This window comes from Ambystoma mexicanum, chromosome 1q (genome assembly GCF_040938575.1).
Source record: "Ambystoma mexicanum isolate Mex_15411 chromosome 1q, UKY_AmexF1_1, whole genome shotgun sequence".
NCBI classification, from domain to species: Eukaryota; Metazoa; Chordata; class Amphibia; order Caudata; family Ambystomatidae; genus Ambystoma; species Ambystoma mexicanum.
The window spans coordinates 865236815-865260537 of NC_090922.1; the positions used below are offsets into that span (position 1 = coordinate 865236815).

General features: G+C 46.0%; 1 protein-coding gene across 5 annotated transcripts in view; it reads right to left on the reverse strand.

The window, feature by feature from the left end:
- CRB1 (crumbs cell polarity complex component 1) overlaps positions 1 to 23723 on the reverse strand; it is a 1156197-nt gene that overhangs the window by 188918 nt on the left and 943556 nt on the right. For 3 of the 5 annotated variants that reach the window (XM_069641514.1, XM_069641513.1, XM_069641518.1), the window contains exons 9-10: positions 14562 to 15480; positions 5767 to 5811 (exon numbers count right to left, since the gene is read on the reverse strand). In XM_069641514.1, the coding sequence (XP_069497615.1) occupies positions 5767 to 5811; positions 14562 to 15480 (964 nt within the window). The remainder of the gene's footprint in view (positions 1 to 5766; positions 5812 to 14561; positions 15481 to 23723) is intronic. The other 2 variants (XM_069641517.1, XM_069641515.1) reach the window with 1 other exon arrangement.

The window sequence follows — 23723 nt, forward strand, 5'->3', positions numbered from 1 at the left end:
GGCCTTATCTACAGGATAAAAGATCATCTCCCTGCTGTTTAACACAGTGACACCGCTCTCCTGCTAATGCAGGCCTTATCTACAGGATAAAAGATCATCTCCCTGGTGTTTAACACAGTGACACCGCTTTCCTGCTAATGCAGGTCTTAGCTACAGGATAAAGGATCATCTCCCTGGTGATGCACACAATGACACTGCTCTCCTGTCAATGCAGGCATTAGCTACAGGTTAAAGAGTCATCTCCCTGGTGGTAAACACGGTGACACTGGTCTCCTGCCAATGCAGGCCTTATGTGCAGGATATAGGGTCATCTCCCTGGTAGTACACACAGTGACACCGCTCTCCTGTCAATGCAGGCATTAGCTACAGGTTAAAGGGTCATCTCCCTGGTGTTTAACACAGTGACACTGCTCTCCTGCTAATGCAGGCATTATCTACAGGATAAAGGATCATCTTCCTGGTGGTGCACACAATGACACTGCTCTCCTGCCAATGCAGGCCTTATGTGCAGGATATAGGCTCATCTCCCTGGTGGTACACACAGTGACACCGCTCTCCTGTCAATGCAGGCCTTATATACAGGTTAAAGGGTCATCTCCCTGGTGGTAAACACAGTGACACCGATCTCCTGCCAATGCAGGCATTGGCTACAGGATAACGGGTCATCTACCTGGTGGTAAACACAGTGACGCCACTCTTCTGTTAATGTAGGCATTGGCTACAGGATAATGGGTCATCTTCTCGGTGGAACACACTTTGACACTGCTCACCTACCAATGCAGGCCTTAGCTACAGGATAAAGCGCCATCTTCTTGGTGGAACACACTTTGTCACTGCTCGCCTGCCAATGCAGTCCTTATGTGCAGGAGAAAGGGTCCTCTTCCTGGTGAAACACAAGGTGACATTGCTGTCCTGCCAATGCAGGCCTTAGCTACATGATAATGTATCATCTCCCTGGTGATGCACATGATGACACTGCTCTCCTGCCAATGCAGGCCTTATCTGTAGGATAAAGGATAATCTCCCGGGTGGCACACACTCTGACACCACTGTCCTGCCAAGGCAGGCCTTATCTACAGGTTAAAGGGTCATCTCCCTGGTGGTTAACACAGTGACACCGATCTCCTGCCAATACAGGAATTAGCTACAGGGTAAAAGATCATCTCCCTGGTGGTTAACACAGTGACACCTCTCTCCTTCTAATGCAGGCCTTATCTACAGAATAAAAGATCATCTCCCTGGTGGTTAACACAGTGACGCCGCTCTCCTGCCAATGCAGGCCTTATGTGCAGGATATAGTATCATCTCCCTGGTGGTACACACAGCGACACCGCTCTCCTGTCAATGCAGGCCTTATCTACAGGTTAAAGGGTCATCTCCCTGGTCGTAAACACGGTGACACTGATCTTCTGCCAATGCAGGTATTAGCTACAGGATAACGGGTCATCTCCCCGGTGGAACACAAGGTGACATTGCTGTCCTGCCAATGCAGTCCTTAGGTACAGGAGGAAGGGTCCTCTTCCTGTTGAAACACAAGGTGGCATTGCTGTCCTGACAATGCAGGTATTAGCTACAGGTTAAAGGGTCATCTCCCTGGTGGTAAACACGGTGACACCGATCTCCTGCCAATGCAGGCATTAGCTACAGGATAACGGCTCATCTACCTGGTGGTAAACACAGTGACACCACTCTTCTGTTAATGTAGGCATTGGCTACAGGATAATGGGTCATCTTCTTGGTGGAACACACTTTGACACTGCTCACCTGCCAATGTGGTCATTAGCTACAAGATAATGGGTCATCTCCCTGGTAGAACACAAGGTGACACCGCTGTCCTGCCAATGCAGGCCTTAGCTACAGGATAAAGCACCATCTTCTTGGTGGAACACACTTTGTCACTGCTCGCCTGCCAATGCAGTCCTTATTTGCAGGAGAAAGGGTCCTCTTCCTGGTGAAACACAAGGTGACATTGCTGTCCTGCCAATGCAGGCCTTAGCTACATGATAATGTATCATCTCTCTGGTGATGCTCATGATGACACTGCTCTCCTGCCAATGCAGGCCTCATCTACAGGATAAAAGATCATCTCCCTGGTGGTTAACACAGTGACACCGATCTCCTGCCAATGCAGGAATTATCTACAGGACAAAGGACCATCTCCCTGGTGGCACACACTGTGACACCGTTCTCCTGCCAATAAAGGAATTAGCTACAGGGTAAAAGATCATCTCCCTGGTGGTTAACACAGTGACACCTCTCTCCTGCTAATGCAGGCCTTATCTACAGGATAAAAGATCATCTCCCTGGTGGTTAACGCAGTGACGCCGCTCTCCTGCCAATGCAGGCCTTATGTGCAGGATATAGTATCATCTCCCTGGTGGTACACACAGTGACACCGCTCTCCTGTCAATGCAGGCCTTATCTACAGGTTAAAAGATCATCTCCCTGGTGGTTAACACAGTGACACCTCTCTCCTGCTAATGCAGGCCTTACCTACAGAATAAAAGATCATCTCCCTGGTGGTTACCACAGTGACGCCGCTCTCCTGCCAATGCAGGCCTTAGCTACATGGTAATGTAACACCTCCCTGGTGGTGCACATGATGACACTGCTCTCCTGCCAATGCAGGCCTTATCTGTAGGATAAAGGATAATCTCCCGGGTGGCACACACTCTGACACCACTGTCCTGCCAAGGCAGGCCTTATCTACAGGTTAAAGGGTCATCTCCCTGGTGGTTAACACAGTGACACCGATCTCCTGCCAATGCAGGCCTTATCTGTAGGATAAAGGATAATCTCCCGGGTGGCACACACTCTGACACACTGTCCTGCCAATGCAGGCCTTAGCTACATGATAATGGGTCATCTCCCTGGTGGTAAACGCAGTGACACCTCTCTCCTGACAGTGCAGGTCTTACCTCCAGGATAAAGGATCCTCTATCTGTTGGTGCACATGGTGGCACCGCTGTCTCCTGCCCATGCTTAAATACACATGGGTCATTAAACTACATTGCATTTGGATGTCCCACCCTCTTGCTCCCTTCAAATCCCTCCTAGCGAGCCCTGTATTATGGCTAATGTGCAAGGATAATGCACCCTACCTCAGTATAACCCCCATGGTCTGACACTGTTGCTGGCTTTTTCTAGCTATAGCATAAGGGATTGCTTAGATGGTGGCACACACGGAGACATGTGTTACACTCCAAAGCTTTAAGGGATGTGTAGTGTTGGCCCACGCTGCTTTCATGTCTATACCTCCCTACAACACACACTACTTACCTCCAGCTATCTCGTGTGTCTCCATTTGAGAATTACTTACCACTCCTATTATTGCTACTGTTTTCCCCCAGTCTAACCTCTAGCTGTGTTTTTTCTGAGAGTGCCCCACAAGTTTTCACACCTTTCCTCTCTCTTTCTTGGACAGGCACATGACAACAGAACGTTAAGGACTTTAACTCTGACGCCCCGTTTATATTGTCTTTCCGCTTCCTACATGTTATGGTATCCAGGTGACTATCCTTGCCGTCCTTCATCTCTATACTAATGACTGCCTATTATGCCCGCCCCTTCAAGCTCTGGATGTGGCCAACTCATTTGTTTAGACAGTGTGCATAAGTAGGTCAAGTGTTGTACCTTCCGGAAGTAGCCCCTTCCATATTCTTTCAGATACCCCTGGACCTGAGGAACATATATGATAGTCGATGAAACCCATTGTGTGCCCTCTTGCGCTCACATCGCATTTCATGTTGTGCAATGCTCTGTTGTTCAAAGGGGCCAGAATTACGGCTGGTGAAAATATGTAATTGTTTGTCATAAGCATTTCTTCCGTTGTGCTTTTCCTCAACACGTGTTTTACTGTTGTCAAATTCTTGGGAGAAATAATCCTAGATGTATAAATCTTGTTTTCTTTCCCCTAACATTCTTTGAAATACACAATGCCACTTTTTCACACATGTGCCCCGGAGAATATAGCTCCAAAATGCGAGTCTAGGCGCTTCTGTCTGGGTGACCATGTATCTCCATTGATGGTTCGGCACTGACACCTTGGAGTTCAGCATGTGCTCATTTATTATGCTACTCAATTGAGCGGTATCCCCGGCAGTATTACCGCTGGGGCTATTAGCGTTACCACTAAATCCCCGGCACTATTAATGCTGGATCACGGGTTTGGCGGAAGGGTAAGTCCCCATTCCACATTGAGCCCATTCGGGAATTCCCCATTTCCCACTGGGCCCAATGGGGAATTTTCGGTGCTACTACCGCCGGCTGTATTAGCGCGGCGGTAATAGCGCTGAAAATCTGCAAAATCGCAGCAGATTTGCCCCCAGTTCAGAGCTGGGGGTAAATCCTGCCGGACCTGTGATTTGGCAGACGCTTAAATGAGGCTGTAATAGCGTTACCACCGCATTTAAGGGTTACCGCCAAACTCGTGACGAGGCAGAATGTGTTTGTATTAACGGACACTCACTTTTAGTTCATTTCAGTGTTATAAAGTGTGTGATCTGATATCCCCCCGCCCTCTGGTGTGGAGGAGTTTGCGGCCTAATGTCAGCAGCTCTAACCAGCACAGATAATGACTACATTTAAGAAACATATTTGAATTATTAATGAATTTTGTAAACAAAACAATAAAGAAATGCACCTTCTCCAAGCTCTTTTCAGTATTGCCCGGTTACTAGCCTTCAGCAAGTGCTTGTGCGGGTACATGGCAAGTTTTAAGTTTTTTTCTTAGGGTTTTTTGCACACCAATTTGGCATGTTTCTCAGTCGGATCACTTGCTTTAACTTGCAAAATTGCAGCATCACTATATTTCCATAAAATTGTCATTTTCCAAGGAAAATCTTAACTTTCTTAAAAACACAGAGTCATTACATGGTTCCCGGTCTGGCAAAAATGCTGTAAAAATTGCTGGTAATGCCGGCACCGGCATATTCAACCGGATGGGGGAGACACAAGTTTGCTGGATGGGCCACGGATTTACCTCCATGACTGACCTGCTGGTAGATCAGGCCCCCACAGGCAAAACAATGCCACAACTGCCGGCACCGGTACTACCGGTGCCAATAATTGTGGCAATCCCCTCCATGGAGTCCCATGCGACTCCCTGGAATGGGGAGTTACTGACATTCTCGCTTCCTGTAATGTCCCGGTAATAACAGGATATTAGGCAGCGGGAATGCTAATTCCGTTTTGGTGGCACCCCGCCATATTACCGGCGGGATACTACCAAACTCGAAACGAGGGCTAGAAGTGCAGATTTGACCGCTTTAGCAACACACACCCTATCTATCCCTCACCATCTGCAGTAGAACGCATGCTCTAATTTCTGAGCACATTAATGGCTGTCCTGGCGAATATGACGTTGCTTATCAAGTTCAACGCTGCCTACAGGATTTCTTTCTTTCTGTGTTCATTCAAGCATTTGCAACTGTATAGCAACATCATCAAAGAAATGGTACTGTTCATTTCAATGTAATATAATTGGTTGGCTGGTTGCCTTGGTGGTGTCCTTCTTCTGTTTTTTCAAAATGTTTTTTCTTTGCTACTGGCAAATATAATCCATTTCAAGGGCACAATCGACACATCTGTCTTTACTCATTTTTATCGTAAAAATGAGTATTTTGCTTCAGAATTTACTAGAAAAGTCAGGATTAACAGCATACTAGGTCGACTCTTAGAGGGGGCGTCTATCAGCAAAGTAGACAAAAGCAGAACGCTTGCAGTGGCTACGACAGGTAAAAAGAATGGCCGGAGAATGGTACGTACATTCTTACCACACTGAGAGCAGAGGCTTCAGGCAAGGAGTACACACTGCGAAGGACAATCAGAAATGCACCACAGAAGGAAGAAGGCATTAGTACAATTCAAACGGCAGGCAGCTTCATCACAAACACGCCATTGCAATGCGGCGGCTGGAGGGGAGCAGCTCTGAAAAGGGCCTTCACAATCACAACAGGGTAACGGATTACAAAGGGCGGAAATAGGATTATGAACTCAGCATGTAATCTGGAAGGAAGCACACGCGGATTATGGCAGGGGTGCAGCCGGGGAAGAGTTCTTACAGACACAGGCTTTTTTTTTAATTTTTTTTTTTACTGTCTCCTCAAACGTATGAACAGCACAGAAGAAGACAAAGGATCGAGGTCACGTGGGGAGATGCTTTCTGTGAAGTGTATTCAGATGCAGGCTCCCTGCGTAAACCTGAACACACTAACAATGGCGGTGGAGCGGGTCTGGGCCACCACTGCGAACACGTGATGGAAGCAAAGCCTGCGCCTGCACGCAGCCTGCGTTGAGAAGGACAGGCTCGGGGCCAGATGACGCGCGCCAGCTCAGAGCTCACGTTAACACATCCTTTCTTTACAAAAAGGCTTTCAAGTCTAAGAGACCAACGTGTGTGGCCACGTGAGAAGCACAGATAAACACAGAGGGAAACACAGCAGCAACAAGCATCCACATTGGAAGTTACTGCATTAGGAGGCTCAATTTGCCAATACTGTACGAAGCTCACCCTACGGATGGTGGTTAGAAATAGGAACAATGGGGGAAATATGTTGTGATGGCCATTACCCCCTCACCTCTCTTCGCTGCCCCAGTAATTGTGAGGTAAGCAGCCTCCATTCTAGGAATCCTTCTTCTAGCTCTATTCCTTTATTTAGGACCAACCTCCTCCTCCCGAGGGTACAATACTCCTCATGTTCCTCCATGCATCAATTAAAAAAATGTCCTGCCACAGGGAGGGACCAAGGAAAACAGTTTAGCTGTTTTCTGCTTTGTAATCCTTTCCTTGGTGGGCTTGGAGGGGCAACTTGGAAGAACCCTCCAGCCAGGGCCTCCCTTCAGAACTCGGAGGTTTTTGCCACAGTGAATTGAAGTCCCGGGGCCCCTGCTGAGGCTTTCGGTTGATCAAGAAATAAGAGAGACGTGCCACTGCCGAAATGGGGCTCATTATAAGTGTGCAGGTCCGGTAAAAATGCCGGAACAAATGCTGGCTAATACCGGCTCTGGCATTTTTACCGTACTGGAACACTCTGAGTTTGCCGGTAGGGGCAGTGAATACCGACAGGCCTAATCTGCTGCGAGTTAAGGGCCCTACCAGCAAATAATTGCCACAATCACCGACACCGGTAGTACCGGTGCCGGTGATTGCGGAAAACCCATGCGGGCACCTGTAATATCCCGGTGATACTGAGATATCTGGCATTGGTAATGGTAAAATGGGTTTGCCGGTAACCCGCAGGTATTACAGGCGTGTTACCGGCAACCCGGTAATGACCCCTATGTTTTCAGTGTGCATAGATGAGCAGAACGCAGAACGCCAGCCTGCAGACACATCCCTGGGTAGTGGTGAACTGACCCGGGCATTGGTAAGGAGGCAAGGGGCTGAGGGGATATGGCTCGGTCATTTTCACTGCTTTATGGGTCACCATGGCAGCAATACGTGCTGCCATTTTAACCGTTAACCGTCTTAAGAGTCGCACAGACGGCTTCCCATTTCTGTGTATATGAACCACGATGATGTTTGTCCATGGTTTGATTATATCGGGACATGTGGATGAAGTTTTGTACAAAATGGGTAAACGCTCAGAGAAAAGCCTCCATCTGGATGGATGTGGAGAATTCCTCCAGCTCTTCATCCCATGAGAGGCCCAGGAAAAAGAAAAGGGTGAAAATGGGGATTTCTGAGAAAAGTCTTCTTGTTCTCTTTAAAAAGGCCATTAAAGAAGAGGGGTTTCAAAGGGTGAAACCTAAGTCGACACCCTCCTCATCCTCAGGCTCATACTTATTGTCCCCTGACATATCATTAGATTCCATATCTTCCCTGGAAGAGCAGAATTGAAAATATTTGGGAAAAGAAGCAGTTGCTTCTGTATTAATGCAGTTGGCACATGGCATGGGGTTCCCAGACTCAGAGCCCCCTCCCCCAACGGAGAATGTTACGAGGGTACCTCATCTGATTTTAAACATATGTTAAACGCAGGTCTTCCCCTTGTGGCAGAAGTAAAAGATGACATTTTAGGAAACTGGGAAGACCCAGAGAATGATATGATATGATATGGCATTTATAACACGCCTATAAACAAGTGTTTCAAGGCGCGAGAAGATGGCTATTCCCAGATTACTAGGTTGTACCCCTAAAAGTCCACAAGTAGACACCATCTTCCCTAGTTTGGTGGGAAGATCATCAAACGCCCTTGAGGAGGCCATCCAAGACTCCACAGACAAGAAAGTTGATGGAGCTTTAAATAATGGTTACGTGGGAGCCCGCTCGGTACTAAGAGCTGCTACTTATTCTTCTTACACTGTCGAGACGGCTCTGGGGGCTGAGGTGGGGCTTTAAACAATTGCCAAAGCCTTAAATTAAGGTATTCACCCTGTCTCTCTCCTATAAGATATCAGATCCCAAATAGAGCTTATATCCGACATCGTCTATGATGCATTAAGGGCTCTGCAATGGCCATGGGGTCCATCATAGCAGGCCGTGCCTCCTACACATACAAATCTGGATACAGATTCATCAAAAGCTTATAACCTTGAAGGCTGTTAAGCATGCTGGAAAACTGAGGAAGAAGCCACACTCAAAATACAGACCTTCTTATTCTGCACAAAGGAATGACCAGGCACACGCCTCAAGTTATGTCTCACACAGACGCTCCGGTGGTGAGCGACAGAGGTGGGCCCAGAAAAATAAGACCCCATTATCCCTCAAATTGCAGAAGTTTTGATGCCAGGCGAGTCGGGGGCAGTCACAAGTGGTTCTGGGCGGAATAGTGCAAGGTTTTGAAGAACACTTGGATCAACTGACTACTTCAATGGGGGTATAAACTAGAGTTCTGCTCTCCTCTGACACCCTCAGGGATCATTCGTACTCCCCTGCCCACAGGCTAATCCAAGAGAAAAGCTACGTTACAGGCCAACTGGGAACTGGTCCGGAAAAATGCCATCAGGATGGTGGCTGGGTAGGAGAGGGTTTAGGGCATTTACTCCATTGTATTTCTAGTTCCCAAACCTTCAGGGAAGGACAGACTGACCCTAGCCCTGAGGAAACTGAGTCTCTCTTTAGCCACGCAGCATTTCAAGATGGAATGTTTTCAGCAAGTGATTCCCTTTGTTCAGGGCAACGACTCACTGACATCCATATATCTATAGGAGGCTGACTTTCAGATAACGATTTGAAAGAAGCATCAAACGTCCTTGAGGTTTGCCCTGGCAGGAGTCATTTTCAGTTCAGAGTCCCTAACTGTTGGGCTACAATGGGTTCCCAGAGTGTTTATGAAGGTCCTGGCGCTAATAGTATCCCTGGTCCACCTGAAGGGGATTCAGGTCTTCCTCTTTCTGGACTGCCTGGTCAAAGCATCCCCACAGGACCTACTGATGCATCATGTGGACCTAACATGCAGGACACTGCCATCGGTAGCATTCACCCTCAACCAAATGAAGTCTCAGCTTCTTTCCTCATAAAACCTCCAGTTGACTGGTGCAAGATGCTGCATGGCAAGGGGGAAGATGATGCTGTTTACGGTCAGGGCAGACAGGTAACAAGTCTCCCTAAAAATGCTGCCAACCAGACCACAGGGGACTGCAAGAGAGTTCCTGCAGGGTCAGGGACACATGGCCACATGTGTTTTCATGGTGCCCTGGATGCGCTTCCATGTGAGACCTTCACCGCAAATACTGGAAGGAGGATACTCAGGACTTCAGGGCCCTGGTCCCGGATCCGCAAGACTGAAATCAGGTTTGCAATGTTAGTTGCAGATGGACAACTTCCTGAAAGGATTTCCTCTGATTCAGCCCTTGCTGACCCTTCTTACTACAGATGCCAGCAAGATGGGTTAGGGGGCGGAGATGGAAGATCAAATGCACCAGGAGGAATCGATAGCGCAGAAGGCCTCCCACTCTTTCAATTGGATGGAGTTGGCAGCAGCCTCTTGGGTGCTACAGCTTTTCTTCCCATTACTACAGGAAAAAGCTGTGTTAGCTCAGACAGACAACACTACAGCTATTTCGTACAACAACAGACAAGATGGGATACAACTTAAAATCCCTGGGACTTCAAGTGGAGGATCTGGGGATTTGCAGAGGAGAACTGTCTGTCCATCAAGCAGTGCGCATTAGGGGCCCGAGTAACATGGAGGTGGATGACCTATGGATATTTCCTTCTGCTGAGTGGGACGTCCAGAAGAAAGTTTTTCTCAGCATGTCCAGGAGATTTTGGACATGAAGTTTAGATCTCTTTGCATATTGACGAAAAGGAACGACACCTCCGTTTTATATGAGGTCCCCATTCCCAGAAACCTAGGGAATGGATGCAATGGTCATACCGTGGCTGGAGATCCTGTTGTATGCCCTTTCTCCCTTCCCCTGATCCTAAAAGCAGTTATGAAGATCACAGAGTCAGTGACAGAAGTCATTATGATAGTCCCATTCTGACCATGCAGGGGCTGGTTCCCCCTAATCCTAGAGCATGAAATTGATCCAGAATTTCTTCTCATGAACCATCCGTGTTCCATAAAAAAGTTCACAGATGGGCAGTGCTAACACATCTGATCTGGGGGCCCAGAAGTTGAGAGGGAAGGATTACAGATCCAAGGTGTGTCCTTCGAGTTATACCAGGCAATCCAAAATGATAAAGGACTCTTGACTTTGATAGCTTATGATAGAAATTGGGGCAATTTCCAGGACTGGTGTGAGAAGAAAGGTGTACTAGCAGTCCAGTGCCATGTTCCAGTTGTGCTTCAATTCCATCAAGAAGGTTTCAATCTGAGGCTATCGGTCTACACACTTAGTTCCCAATAGTCAGCTATCAGGGCATTCAGGGAAGCCGCTGGAAAGGAATCAGAGGATCGGGCTTTGGCAAATCATCTGTTATTCCTCTTGAGACCCAGTATCTGTGTCCGAGATGCCCCTTTGGACCTCCCTCTTGTTTTGAAAGCATTACAGTCGTGCCCCTTTGTTGAGCCCTTGGAATAGATATCACTAAAACCTATGAGCCCTAAAAACAATATTCTGAGTGGCCGTCACTACTGCCAGAAGATTTTGGGAAAATCTGTGTCTTGACATGCAAAGCTCCCTATCTAGTGGTTCAGGTAGACACTTTTTTTCTTAAGCGTAATCCAGCTTTCCTCCCTAAAGTAGTGCCATAATGTCACATGTCACAAGAGGTTGCCCTCCCTTAATTCTTTTAAAACTCCTGTTACCCAGAGGAGCTAGAAAGGAGTCTCCGAAATGTAAGGAGGACAGTTCTGATTTTTCTGAAAAGATCAGGGGCCTATCAGATTTCAGATAGTTTGTTTGTAACATTTGGAGGTGCATACGTAGGTCAAAAGGCCATGGTATCCACAGATAGTAAATGGGTTAGTGAAGCTATCTCATTGCATTTGAGTCAGCTTGGGCCAATTCTCCAATGGATTCAAGGGGGGGATCCATAGGGGTGATGTTTGCTTCCTGAGCAGAGGCCCTGGGAATGTCCATTCTGGACATATGTCGATTTGCCATCTGGGTAGAGCCACGCACATTTATTAAGCACTACCGGTTGAACATGCACAGACAGGGGACTGGTGCTTTTGGGACTGGTGTTTTGAGTGACAGGTCACTTTGAATTCACATGTCTGGATTTGGAATAGTAATCATACATCAGTGATGGGTGGTGTGCATAGCACTGGCGTTCTGCGTGGTTAGTTAAACCCCTCCATCCCATTCAATTGGTATACCCCACAAGTAAGTGCTTGGAGAACGATGAGGCCAATGGAAGTAATGCATGGATCAACTGTAATCTTTATTACTCCTAGTACTGCCCTTCCTCGTCACAGTACTCATATCCCACTTCGCCCACCCGGCATGGATTTAGTGGGCCCGTGCCAAATGAGTGGTAAATAATTGGAGCATGCTGACACCTGGGGGGCATTGTACCCTTGGGAGGTGGAGGCCGGGTAGGAATAAAAGAATAGAGACAGAAGAAGGATTCCAGGAATGGGAGTGGATTACTTCACAAGTAAATACTGTGACGTGGAAGAGTAGGACTTTGAGTAATGAAGATTATGCATAGGTGATCTATGCATTGAGGCTCTTTCGGGTGTTGCAATTTATTTTGCTGGATATCGAAAACTGAGTTAAAGCGGCTGTCTTGCATTTTTGGCATTGACAAGTGTGTTTCCAACTGTGCTTATTTTGTGCAGACCAGTGGAGGTTTGCCCTCGTGGAAACCGTCTAATTTGTAAAGATGCATGTGTTGGAAATTAATTGTACTTTCATACACTGTCACAGCAATTTTCTAGTGTAAAAACTGGAATAGAAACAATTGTTTTTTTATTAAAATAGATATTGAAACTGTCACAAAGTTTGTTGTTCTCTTTAAAGCCCAAGCGCGCTTTCCCTCCATTGGCAGAGTGGAATGAAACAAGTAATTGTGCCGTGTCTTTCTTTGTATGCATTGCAAAACTATTGCATGTTCATATTTATTCATTGTTTATTTATTGGACATTTGTATGGTGCCTTTACACAGATGTTTCCAGGCGCCACAAGACAAGATGGGGGATTGAGGGGGGCATGGGAAACCTAAGAATACAACAACAAAGAAAGGAAAACGGTTCTGTTGGCTTTGTGACAATCCTATCGTGCAAGTGCATGGCAAGGTGATAAGTGCAAGGGGGTGGTGGGTAGAGGGAGAAGTGCAGGAGTGGGGGGCGGGCAAGTAATGGTCAGGCCAGGGTGGCAAGTGCCAGGGGAAAGTAAGTGGGGGAGAGTGCAGTGGACATGGAGGACTATGTTGGGGTAGTCCAGGAAAGGGAGCCCGGGGTCAAGTGCTGGCAAAGGATGCTGGGAAGGACTGGTGAGGGGGTGATCTGGTCCCTGTTTGACTCTGAAGGGACTAGGCCTCAGTCGCAGTGGCAGGTGGAGTGTTTAGCACGGGAGGGGAAGAGAGAAGGAAGTGGAGAAAATGAAGTTCTTGAGAAGTTTCCGGAACTTAAGAAGATCTGGCTCAAGTGAGCCTCCTTGGCTGTTCAGGGTAGGACTGAGCTAATTGTCTTGGCACACTGAATGACAGCAGCAATCGGAGCACTGTCAGTAGTGCACAAGGGGCAGTGTTGCAAAACGTATATATATTTTTTTGAACAGGAGATGTTGACAGTCATTTGCCATAATAAGGAACACGCGAAATCTAAGAGTATCCCTCTGAGATCTGTGCCTCCAGTTCATTGGATATTGCTGGGTATGGTGTGTCCAGTTAAATAATTATATGTACGCAGGACAAAATTGGCCCGCTGGTACTGCAGGAGGCTGGTCGACTGTTCTGCCATTTATTGAGCAACACTCTGTGATGGCACCCTCTGGGTTATGCTATGACACAATCAAGCAGTCGATCACATTGTTTTTAAGTGTTTTGTTAAGGCACTGTATACTACTTTACAGACCCTTGAAGCACCGGTTAAGGAGTACGGGAAGTCCAAAAAGAAGACAATTTTCAGCAAGGTCAGCCATGTGTTCAATCTGCCCAGGAGGGAGCCTTCCTGTTTATCGAAAGCCTCTGCATGGGCTGCATTACAAGAATGGTGGTGCAGTAAAAAAAGTGGTGTTAACAGGAGTGCCTTCACTTTTACCACACTACCATATTAAAGGTTTATAGGGAGAGTGGAGGAAAAATCTTGAAAGTGAATAAAATACCTCCAGCACTTGACTGGGGGTATTTCTCTTACTTTACCTTCAAAAAATGGAGCAATTACCAGCTGGAAAAATATCACCAGCAGTAATTACTACAAACCCCAATGGGGTTCTAAGAGACTCCATAATCGAGAACAACACCCCACCGTGGAATCCAAAGGATTTACTTCCAGTTCTGAGGAAGAATTTCCAAAGTTAATTCTGCCATACCCATAATGTGGCCCGATGAAGGACATCCACTAGACTCAGGCCTCGAGGGCCGGATCCATGTCGGGTTTTCAGGATACACCTCATTAATATTCATGACATAAATTTGCATACAATGATTCTAAATGAATGCACATTTTTACTCATGAATATTGATGAGGAATATCCTGAAAACCCCTCAGGATTTCGGCCCTTGAGGCCCGGAGTTGGACAACCTGGCACTAGAGGCTTGTGTTTGACATTCATAGATGGGCTGGTGGGCCCGAGGTTTGGCAGCTGACCTGCTTGCCACATTAAAATTAATTAACTTGGATTGCAAGATCCGTTGTTATGTCATGTTACCTTACTTTATGTTCTGTACCAGCTTTTGCCATCGGCACTTCAGGTCCTGAAAGTTATACGGTGGGGTACAGGTGGTTTAGTGCAACCAAACCATTGGTTGCATTAGATCGCCTGTGTGAGGTAGGCCAGGAGTTGCTGTTGCCTGCACGCGGGTTTGCGGGTTCTTTGTGTACAATGTAGGATTGTTTTCTTGCAGTGTGATTGTGTTTGGTCTGTGCATGAAACCATATCAATTTCCCTGAATATCTATCTGCGGCTCACTGAAATAAAATGACTCATGCATTTTGCAGAACTTGTTCAAGTCAGTGCATTCTGTTGTCTGATTCTCTCGCCCCACCGCATGCACTACTTACTTGCAGAATTTCCCAGTAAAGTTTCCGGGACATAGACATGAGTAGCTGTTAGTGCCATCAATGCAGGTCGCCCCATTGGGGCACTGGTGTCCCAGGCAGTTGTCGACGTCCTGCTCGCAGTGGGCACCGGTGTAGCCGCGTTCACACGTGCACACATAGGAGCCGACTCTGTCGGAGCAGTTTCCATGGACACAGGGGTCGGAAAGGCATTCATCCAGGTTGATTTCACAGTGTGCGCCCACCCATCCCTGGGGACAGGCGCACTGGTACGTGCTGTACAAATCCTGACAGCCCCCGCCGTGCATGCAGGGGTCGGACTCGCAGGCGTCGGCCTGCAAGCAGCCCGCCGCCACGGGACTTGGGGACGTTTTGAGGAATTGCTCTTCCTGGGGTTTTTTCATGCGCAGGGCAGCGTCGTCCATATAAGGAAGATGAATGGCGCCAAGTTGGAGCGTGCTCAGACAGCCCGTGAGGCAGCCCGTTAGAGCCGCGGCGTCGTCAGAGGCCCTGTCACCCAGATAAATGTCGGTTTCGTCCCTCAGAAAGTTCAGATTCCCGGTGCTGACAGTGCTGGTGACAAGGTCCTTTGGCTCGTCTATCTCCATGTGCCACCTTGATGACTGGGACAAGGGATCTGTCATGGCGAGAGCCACTCGGTGCCACTTGCCATCATTCACCCGCTGGGGGCTCGCCAGGCGCAGGACGTAAAAGCTGTTGCCACTCTGGAGTTGGAATAATAGCTTGGACTGGCGAATGCCGATCGTGATAAATTCGGGCTCTTTCTCAGCGTGCAGCAGGACCACTTCCGAGTCTCGCGTCCGAAACCCAAAGGTGACATTGGTGAGGTCTCTTGTAATTTTACCGTTGCTTCGGTAAGATATGATGCTGTTTTTCCCATTAAATGATGCAGTGGCGACACCTGCGCAAGAAGAAAACACACCTGGTTAAAAATGTTTTAATTTATAGCCTGCAGCCATTTTTATTACTGAATATTTCCAAGGACATAGGGAGTGTGAAGGGCTTTCTCTGCTTAGAAGTCACCAAATTGCAATGTATAAATGGGGCTCTGTGCTGGTCTTGAAAGCAAGACCACACAAAGCAATAGAGGTTCGAATCCCGGATCCGCAATTAAAATAAACACTGTTTCAACTGTTGGGTGTTTTGGGTAGGTGCACGTTAGATTATGTGGTATTGCATGTTGTGTGCAAGCCCAACCCAGGGTGGCCGTGGGTTGGGGCTGCTTTAAAACGTCGGTCCAACATTGCTTACCCAATGGCCAGCACACGCCCTGTTCATTAAACGAAACGAACATTCTCACTACACCATTGCTATTCTATCAGTTGCTTAAATATTCAATGCAACATTTGCAGAATTAAGTTGCTGAAAAGTGCTCTGTGCCATTTTTCGTGTCGCCGATCCTGATGAGAACTCACAGTATGGTAAGGGCACACCGAACTGGGCATTCTGAGCCATTGTATGCACTACTTAGCATCTGCGACCACTGTTGCCCCCCTAATAAAACTCCACATAAAGAAATGTGGGAATCCTCGTGCCAGCCTAAGGGGCACAGCAGTCCGATCCCCGCCAACAAACTTCTTTTGTGCAGATTAGGCCTGCTTTTCCTCTGCTAGGCGAAAGCGGTCGTGACCACCATGTTTGTCATGGCGGCTTCCAATGCAGATCTCCCTGTGTGCATGCAAGTGTGGTGGCGATCCGGAAACATCTACTCGGTCAATGCAGGAAAAGGCATGCCTTGGGCATCATGGATGCGGCCATTCTCTGATCCTTTTCTGCCCTGTGCATGCATGGGAGAGAATGAGGGTTAAAGTGTCTGGCCTGGTGAATGCTCGAGTGGTGGGACCCCATCCCCCTCATTTAATGACTCCCTAAGAATACGACCCTTGGCTTACTTATGAAAAGTTAGTTGTGACATCTCTAATGTAATCTTATAGTCCAAGCAAGTTAGTTGTGACATCTCTAATGTAATCTTATAGACCGAGTCAGGGCGCATTATCGTGGGCTATTGTTATGGACCGAGTCCAACCAGAGGGCCATAAGTTGGGGAAGGGTCATTATCGCTCGTGATAATGACCCCTCCCGTGGTCTATAAGGCGATGAGCACATAGTGGTAATAGCAATATGCGTTTTGGAGCTTTGGTGGTGAAGTAAAAATGTTACTTTAATAGCGAACAAAGTAAATAGACAAACTGAGTTTTATTTTGTAATACTTAAATACCATGGTTTAATTGCAAACTTGTTTAAACAAAAGCAGGTTTAACATGAGCATCATTAGGTGCCATGTAAAAGTAAACGGTTGTTCTATAAGAAAGTGAAAGCATTTTTCCATGTTTTGGCTTTCTATTTGGTGTCTTAAAATAGATGTTGCAGCGAAAAAGGTCCTTGAGAGGAAGTGTCTTGTATATCCTGGAAATTGCGTTGTTGTTTCCCTGTTTGCTTTTGAAGATAAAATGTTCAGAATGGAATCAATCCCAGAAGTTATTGACTGCACTCTGAAGAGTCTGATTGGCTGAGAGGCGGTCAATAATGATCTCCATGTGCGGATAGCTTAAGGACACTTGGTTACAGGTTAATTATGACCACGGAATTGTAGTAGTGATGCTCCTGGATGGAACTCTCTGTTTCCTATTTTATTCAATCAATTAAACGTATTGTTCCACCTACATTAGGAATGTCTTGGCTATGTTGGCAAGGGCCATGTGGAAGGAGGTGAATGCTCCACAGTGCATCAATACCAGGCAGTGGTAGCCTTGACATTTGGAAGCCTCACTTTCCACTGTGATAATAACTACCTTAATGAAAACAAGTAAATGGAGGATAGGCATCATAAGCAGATTAGTTGAAGCGCCGCTGGTTTGAAGGTATAGCTAGACACGTGAAAGGCTATACAGACTTAGTATGTACCTGCCCTGAAACAAATTTCTACCTTTCCTGATGCATTTTCTTGTCTATTTTGACCCAGTGCATTTTGCATCCTTGAAGCAGGCCCAGAGTGGCTCAGTGGGATGGCAAGAGATTTCGCTGTGGAGCGCCGCTATCTTGGCCCTCTTTTGCATGGCAGTGTGGTCCAGCGCAGAGGCCCATTTGAGCAGGCCCTGTTTGTTTAGTTGTGCATGTAGTTCATCAAAAGTGAAAAAAACAGAACACATGGAGAGTTCTGATTGTTTTTCTAACATAAATAACATTAGCATTGACTCGCACAGACAATATTAGACTCCATCAGTTGGAGATAGCAGGCCGAGGGTCAGGGTGTGGAGTTGCACTCGCCACCGCACCTATGCATTGTTCAGTGTCACTGCACTTGGCCTCATAACGTGCAGGCAAACCCCTGCCCTTGCAACCTATCTCCCTGCTGGGTTCTGTCTGCCGACTTTAGCCAGGAACGATGACTACAGCGAACCTAGCAAGAGAAAAACAAATGGAGGAATCGAGCAGAGGCGGAGGAAAAGCACGAGAAGAACATGGCAGCACAATGTGCTGAGATCATAGAGAGCAGCAGTGGTAGACTGGGACACGAAAAGTGGTCTAGATGTATTGCACCAGCAAGCAGCTTGGAAACCCCAAACTGGAAGCAAACAGAAGAAAACGAGTGACTCTTCTAGGATGATCGCAGTGCCTTTATTTCCAGGTAAGAAACATTCATGGAAGAGCCCCACAGCACCAACAACACAGTCTCCCTCTAACCTTCTCTGACCAACTGTCTCCACCAGAACATTCCGACCTTCAACCTTCCACATTCCAAGATTCAACCCAGATGGAATCCACAGTACAACAACCCATTACTAGATTACATTACTACACATCCCCCTCCCCTCAGACAAAAACAAATCACAACCCAAAAACCCTTACATTCCTTTAACCAAAAATAAACTATATACAAATCATAGTTTTTACTAAATAACAGTAATGCACCTGCTAAAACATGGTGCTTTCAAAACAACAAAAATGCAAAATTACTAACACATAATAAAATGCATGACATCATATAGTAACTCTCTTAACATTCATTTATATACCACACATTCTTTGAACCTAGCCGGCACTTTACACGCCCTTGCACTTCTTTTGGAACTCCTTAGAGTGATACGATCACCCAACAATATCCTCTGAGTTAAATCACATTCATTGTTAGTGGTGCAATTACCTTATGTACTCACATTCATACCTCTATCATCACATCTACTTTGTCCTCTGAAAGGATAATCCCAATGATTCCACTTTGTTACTACCACATTCTCATCTCCTTTCACCCTTTCCTCCAACATTTTGAAAACTCTATTAGAATTCCAAACTGTTCCTCCCTCAATTCTCACTGCATTCTTGAAACATTTGGATTCACCCTTCGTACACATTGTTCCCTTCTTCACTTTCATTAAATCTCCCACACAAAACTTCTCTCTCTTCCATGCTATATTGCTCTTGAATTTCCTATTATGGTACTTCTTACATTTTTGGTGACTGCGTTTAATATTATTATCCACCAAGCCTTTGTCAACCCCAGGCATCCCCAACTTATCATTTAGCCAAAATGGGCACAATTTGCTGTTTGGTTCTCTGCCTCTCATTAACCTGAAAGGGCAAACCCATGTGGTGCTGTGTGGAGTTATCTTTATACTCCACAATAAGTCACTAAGATTTCCCTCCAATCCAAACCATTGGCCAACACCAATTGTATGCAATCACCAATTACTCTGTTCAACCTTCCAACCATTCCATTACTCTCAGGATGATACATCAAAGAATGTTTCCACTGAAAACCTATTCTTTCCACATACTCTATTAACTCCTTACTGCGAAACCGAGAACCATTGTCACTTAAAATCACTGTTGGTACTCCTTCCTTTTAAAAAATATTTTCTGAAACTCAATCACCTTTTTGGTCATAACACAATACATAACTGGTACCTTGGGCCATTTGGTGTACCTGTCCCCTAACACCAACAGAAATCTATTACCATGTCCTAATGCTTCAGAGGGACCAAGCACACCCACAGCCAACTCCTCTCATGGTCCTTCTGGAATAGGAATAGGAGTCAAAGGTGACCTCTTAGTAACCATATTCTTATCACAATTGTTACAAGCCACACATTGATATACACATCTCTCCACATGCATGTCCATGGCTGGCCACCAAAATGGATCTCTTATTTTCCTTTTAGTTATAAATAGACCTGGGTGCCCCTCATTAGCTAGTTTTATGATCTCCTCTTTCAACAACTCAGGTGGTGCCACCTTGCTTCCTCTCATAAAAGATTCACCCTCAATGGTTAATTCATCTCTGCCCGCTGCATAACCCTTGAACTCATCATCAACCTTGTCTGGCTACCCTTTCATTATCCATTCAATCACTTGACTCAGAATCTTCTCCTCTGCACACTCTTTTCTCCACCTTTCCACACTCACAGCTTTAAGTACCCCACATATTTTCTCATCAGATGTACATTTAAGAATTCTGCACACTTGTTCATCAAAATGATCCACCATTCCCTTTGTATTTACACCAGTCAAATTCTCATCACAAGGCATCCTAGATAGGAAGTACGCAATACAGTTCCTTTTCCTTGGAAGATATTTAGTTTCACAATTGTACTCCATACGTTAAAGGCCTAATCTAGTAATCCTAGGTGTATCTTTTGACATGCCTTTGACAGTTAGAACTTCCACTAAAGGTTTGTGATCCGTTTTGACTGTAAATTTCTCTCCCCACACATATTGCCTAAAATGTTCTACTCCTCAACAACATGCTAACAATTCTTTTTCAATCACAGAATACCTAATTTCAGTATCACTTATGGCTCTAGAAGCAAACATTATTATTTTCTCTCTTTCTCCCTCACTTTGAGATAGAACTGCACCCAGACCATTGCTGATGGCATCCACGGTGATGGCAGACTTTCTTCCTAGAATAAAACCACCCAACAATGGTTCATCAAGTATACACTTCTTAACAGTATCCACACATTTCTCATGTTCACTATTCCACATAAAGCCTACATTTTATTTCATCATTTCTCTTAGTGGTTGGGTTATTACAGCAAAGTGTTCTACACATTTGTTTCAATACTCTGCTAAACCTAGAAATGACCTCAAATCATCCTTAGTACTAGGATATGGTGCTTTCTCTATAGCTTCCATAGCTTTAGCTTTGGGTTTATAGCCTCCTTCAGATAAGGTATGTCCCAGGTAATCTACCTCTCTACTACCAAACTTACATTTAGTGTATTCCACAGTTAATCCTTGTAAAGACTGGAGGGGGGTTCTGTACCTCTGCTCTCTATATGGTAGAGGAGAGGCACAGAGGACCCCAGCCAAAAGTCTCTATGAGGTAGCAATGGACGAGCAATCAAGGCCTAGCTTCTCAGGAGGTGATGCAGGCTGGTTCTTAAGTACAGTGTAGTCCCCAAGCCCCCCACAAAGGAATGTCCACACACTGTATTAGTTAAAACACAGTCTTTATATATTTAATAGTCAAGGTTATGTACACTATCACAATAACTCACTTTGTGCTCAGAAAATCTACAATGGCAAATATATACAGTTCTAAAGTGTACCATAATTACTATCAAATCTCATTAAAGTGCATCAACTATACTCGGGTCAAATGTCACACAGATCAAGGAATAAAAGTAACCAACAATAGATATAGGAGGAAAGCAGTTGGTTAGAACAATGGGCAGAATACTGGCCCGGTTACCTAGACACACTTCTGTGTGGATATCCCCCCACCTGGGCAACCTGTAAAGTAAAGATATATCACAAGCCCAGTCCATAGATTGTTCCATAAGTCTTATTTTCTTCTACAAGGTTTCTACCTGCCCCCCAATGTACCTGGTAGAGCAGACGTCTTCGAGGAGGCGTCGATGGATCCTTCTTGAGTGACTCCCTCTAAAGCAGGAGCCACGGATCGTCGAGAGGCATCGAAGAAGATGAACTTGGCATCAACGGCATCGATGAAAAGTTTGATGGTGTCGAGAACACAGTGTCGAACCAGGCGGTGCTTGTTGACGTCCTGCGGGGATGAGGTGTGCGGGGCACCTCGGCGTTTGATAGTACAGGAGCGTAAAGAGTTCCTGAAGAACTGTGGCCCGACAAGGGCGTCGAGTCGTCAAAGTCTTTGTGGTCTTCGGGTGGTGGGAAACCCACCGACGGATGCTCCTTGGCGCATCGATGGCCTGGCCTTTTCCGGCGGGATAAGGCGGGTGGCGGTACGGACAAGCGCGTCCATGAATCAAAAGTCTTAGGCAAAGGAGCGTGCGCCTCCGGTCGTCGGCGACACAGCGTCAAGCAGTCCCCTCTTCTGGGCAACATGGCTTCGACGGGGCTCCAGCGGTTACGGCAATACCCTGAACACTGGTCGACGGCAATGGACTTCAACAGCGTCAATGTCCGGGTGCTTCACTTCGTTCTCCTCGGCGGTCCCTGTCTCCGGTCAGCAGCCTTTCAAAGGTCTAACTTCCAGGGAGCTTTGGCAAAGGTTAGCAGTGCTCGATGGTCCCTCAGAGCACGGGAAGAGGGCGCCTAACCAGGTCCTCTCTCAGATCAGTCCTTGATGAACTTGACAGCTTTGGATCGGGTCGAAGCAAATGCAGCAGCAGTTCTTCTTCCAGCTGGGCATCAAGGATAAGCAGTTCCAGTTACTCTTCAAGTGTCAACTCAGCTTCTGAACAATTTCCAGTGGTGGCGACTACAGGACAAGGACAGGGAGGCCCTGTCCCTCCAATGCATTTCCAGCATCACAATCCTTTCTCCTCTAATCTTTTCAGTACCAAACACAATGTCTGGTCATGTTCTTCCGTGCCCGAACCACACACCAATATGTCATCCTGAAAAACATATACGCCAGGTATTCCCTCCAATAAGTGTGACATCACTCTTTGAAACACTGCTGCAGCTGAGGCCAAACCAAATGGCATACTAGCATATCATACAATCCAAATGGTGTAATAAAAGTAGTGAACTTCTTAGACTCATGGTGTAACTGTATCTGGTGATACGCCACTGATAAATCAAAAGTGGAAAACATATACTCTCCAGCAATTAAATGTAGCATTTCAGAGATGACTGAAAGTGGATACTTCTCAGCAATTATAACCTTGTTAAGTTATCTAAGGTCCATGCATAATCTCAGTTTACCATTGGATTTCTTGGCAACTACAATGGGAAACCCCCACTCAGATGCATCAACCTCTTTGATTATTTGTTCCCCCTTCAATCTGTTCAGTTCTGTCTTAACCTCCTCTCTCAAGGCTGTGGAAATATGTCCTACAGTATGCATCATGGGCTGAACATTGGGTTTCACTAAGATCTCATGTTTATATCCTTGCAACTTTCCTATTTTTTCACCAAATACATTTGGAAACAGCTCTCTCGCTTTACCTCTAACATATTTAAAATCTCAATATCTCAATACTTAGACTCAACCCCTTCATTGTTGGCTACCACAATAGAAATTGGTTCTACACTTCCAGAATTCAACTTGATTTGTAATTTCACCTGAACTTCATCCCAACACATTTGCACCTTTAGACGCTACATATACTTTAACTTCAGCCATTCTCCCTTTGAACTCAATAAGCACCAGGATTTCTTATGTCTGACTTCCTCAAAACAGGATTTAAACCCTTTGAGCATAACTCTTGCCTTCTCTGCTTCGTTATGATGGTGTATTTGTGAACCTGAATCCACAGTATGTTCCGACACTATGTCATAAATCTTAAAGGCTGTCTTGGGAGTCGTTTTCTTGTTGCCACTCCTCACTACCATGACTATGTCCACTCCACATTTCTCTTCCTCTTCTTCCTCCTCTTGTATGCACTTAATCCTTGCGTTGCCCCTCTTGCACATGGCACTAAAATCACCTTTCATTCTACAGTTAGAGCACTTTTTATTCAATGCTGGGCAATGTTGTGAATAAGCATAGTGTTCCTTTTTTCCACATCTAAAACATCATTATTTTTATGTTCTCCTCTTCTTTCCTTTGTGCCGGGCATTTTCTCACTTCTTCATTCTTCCATTCCTTGCCTCTCACCAAATTGATCTCTTTAGAAACTTTGTTTTCCTTTACTGCATTCACTTTAGTCAGATAGATTTCTAGATCATTCTCACGATCTCTGATGGCTTTACTGCATGTTGATGTGTGTTCCA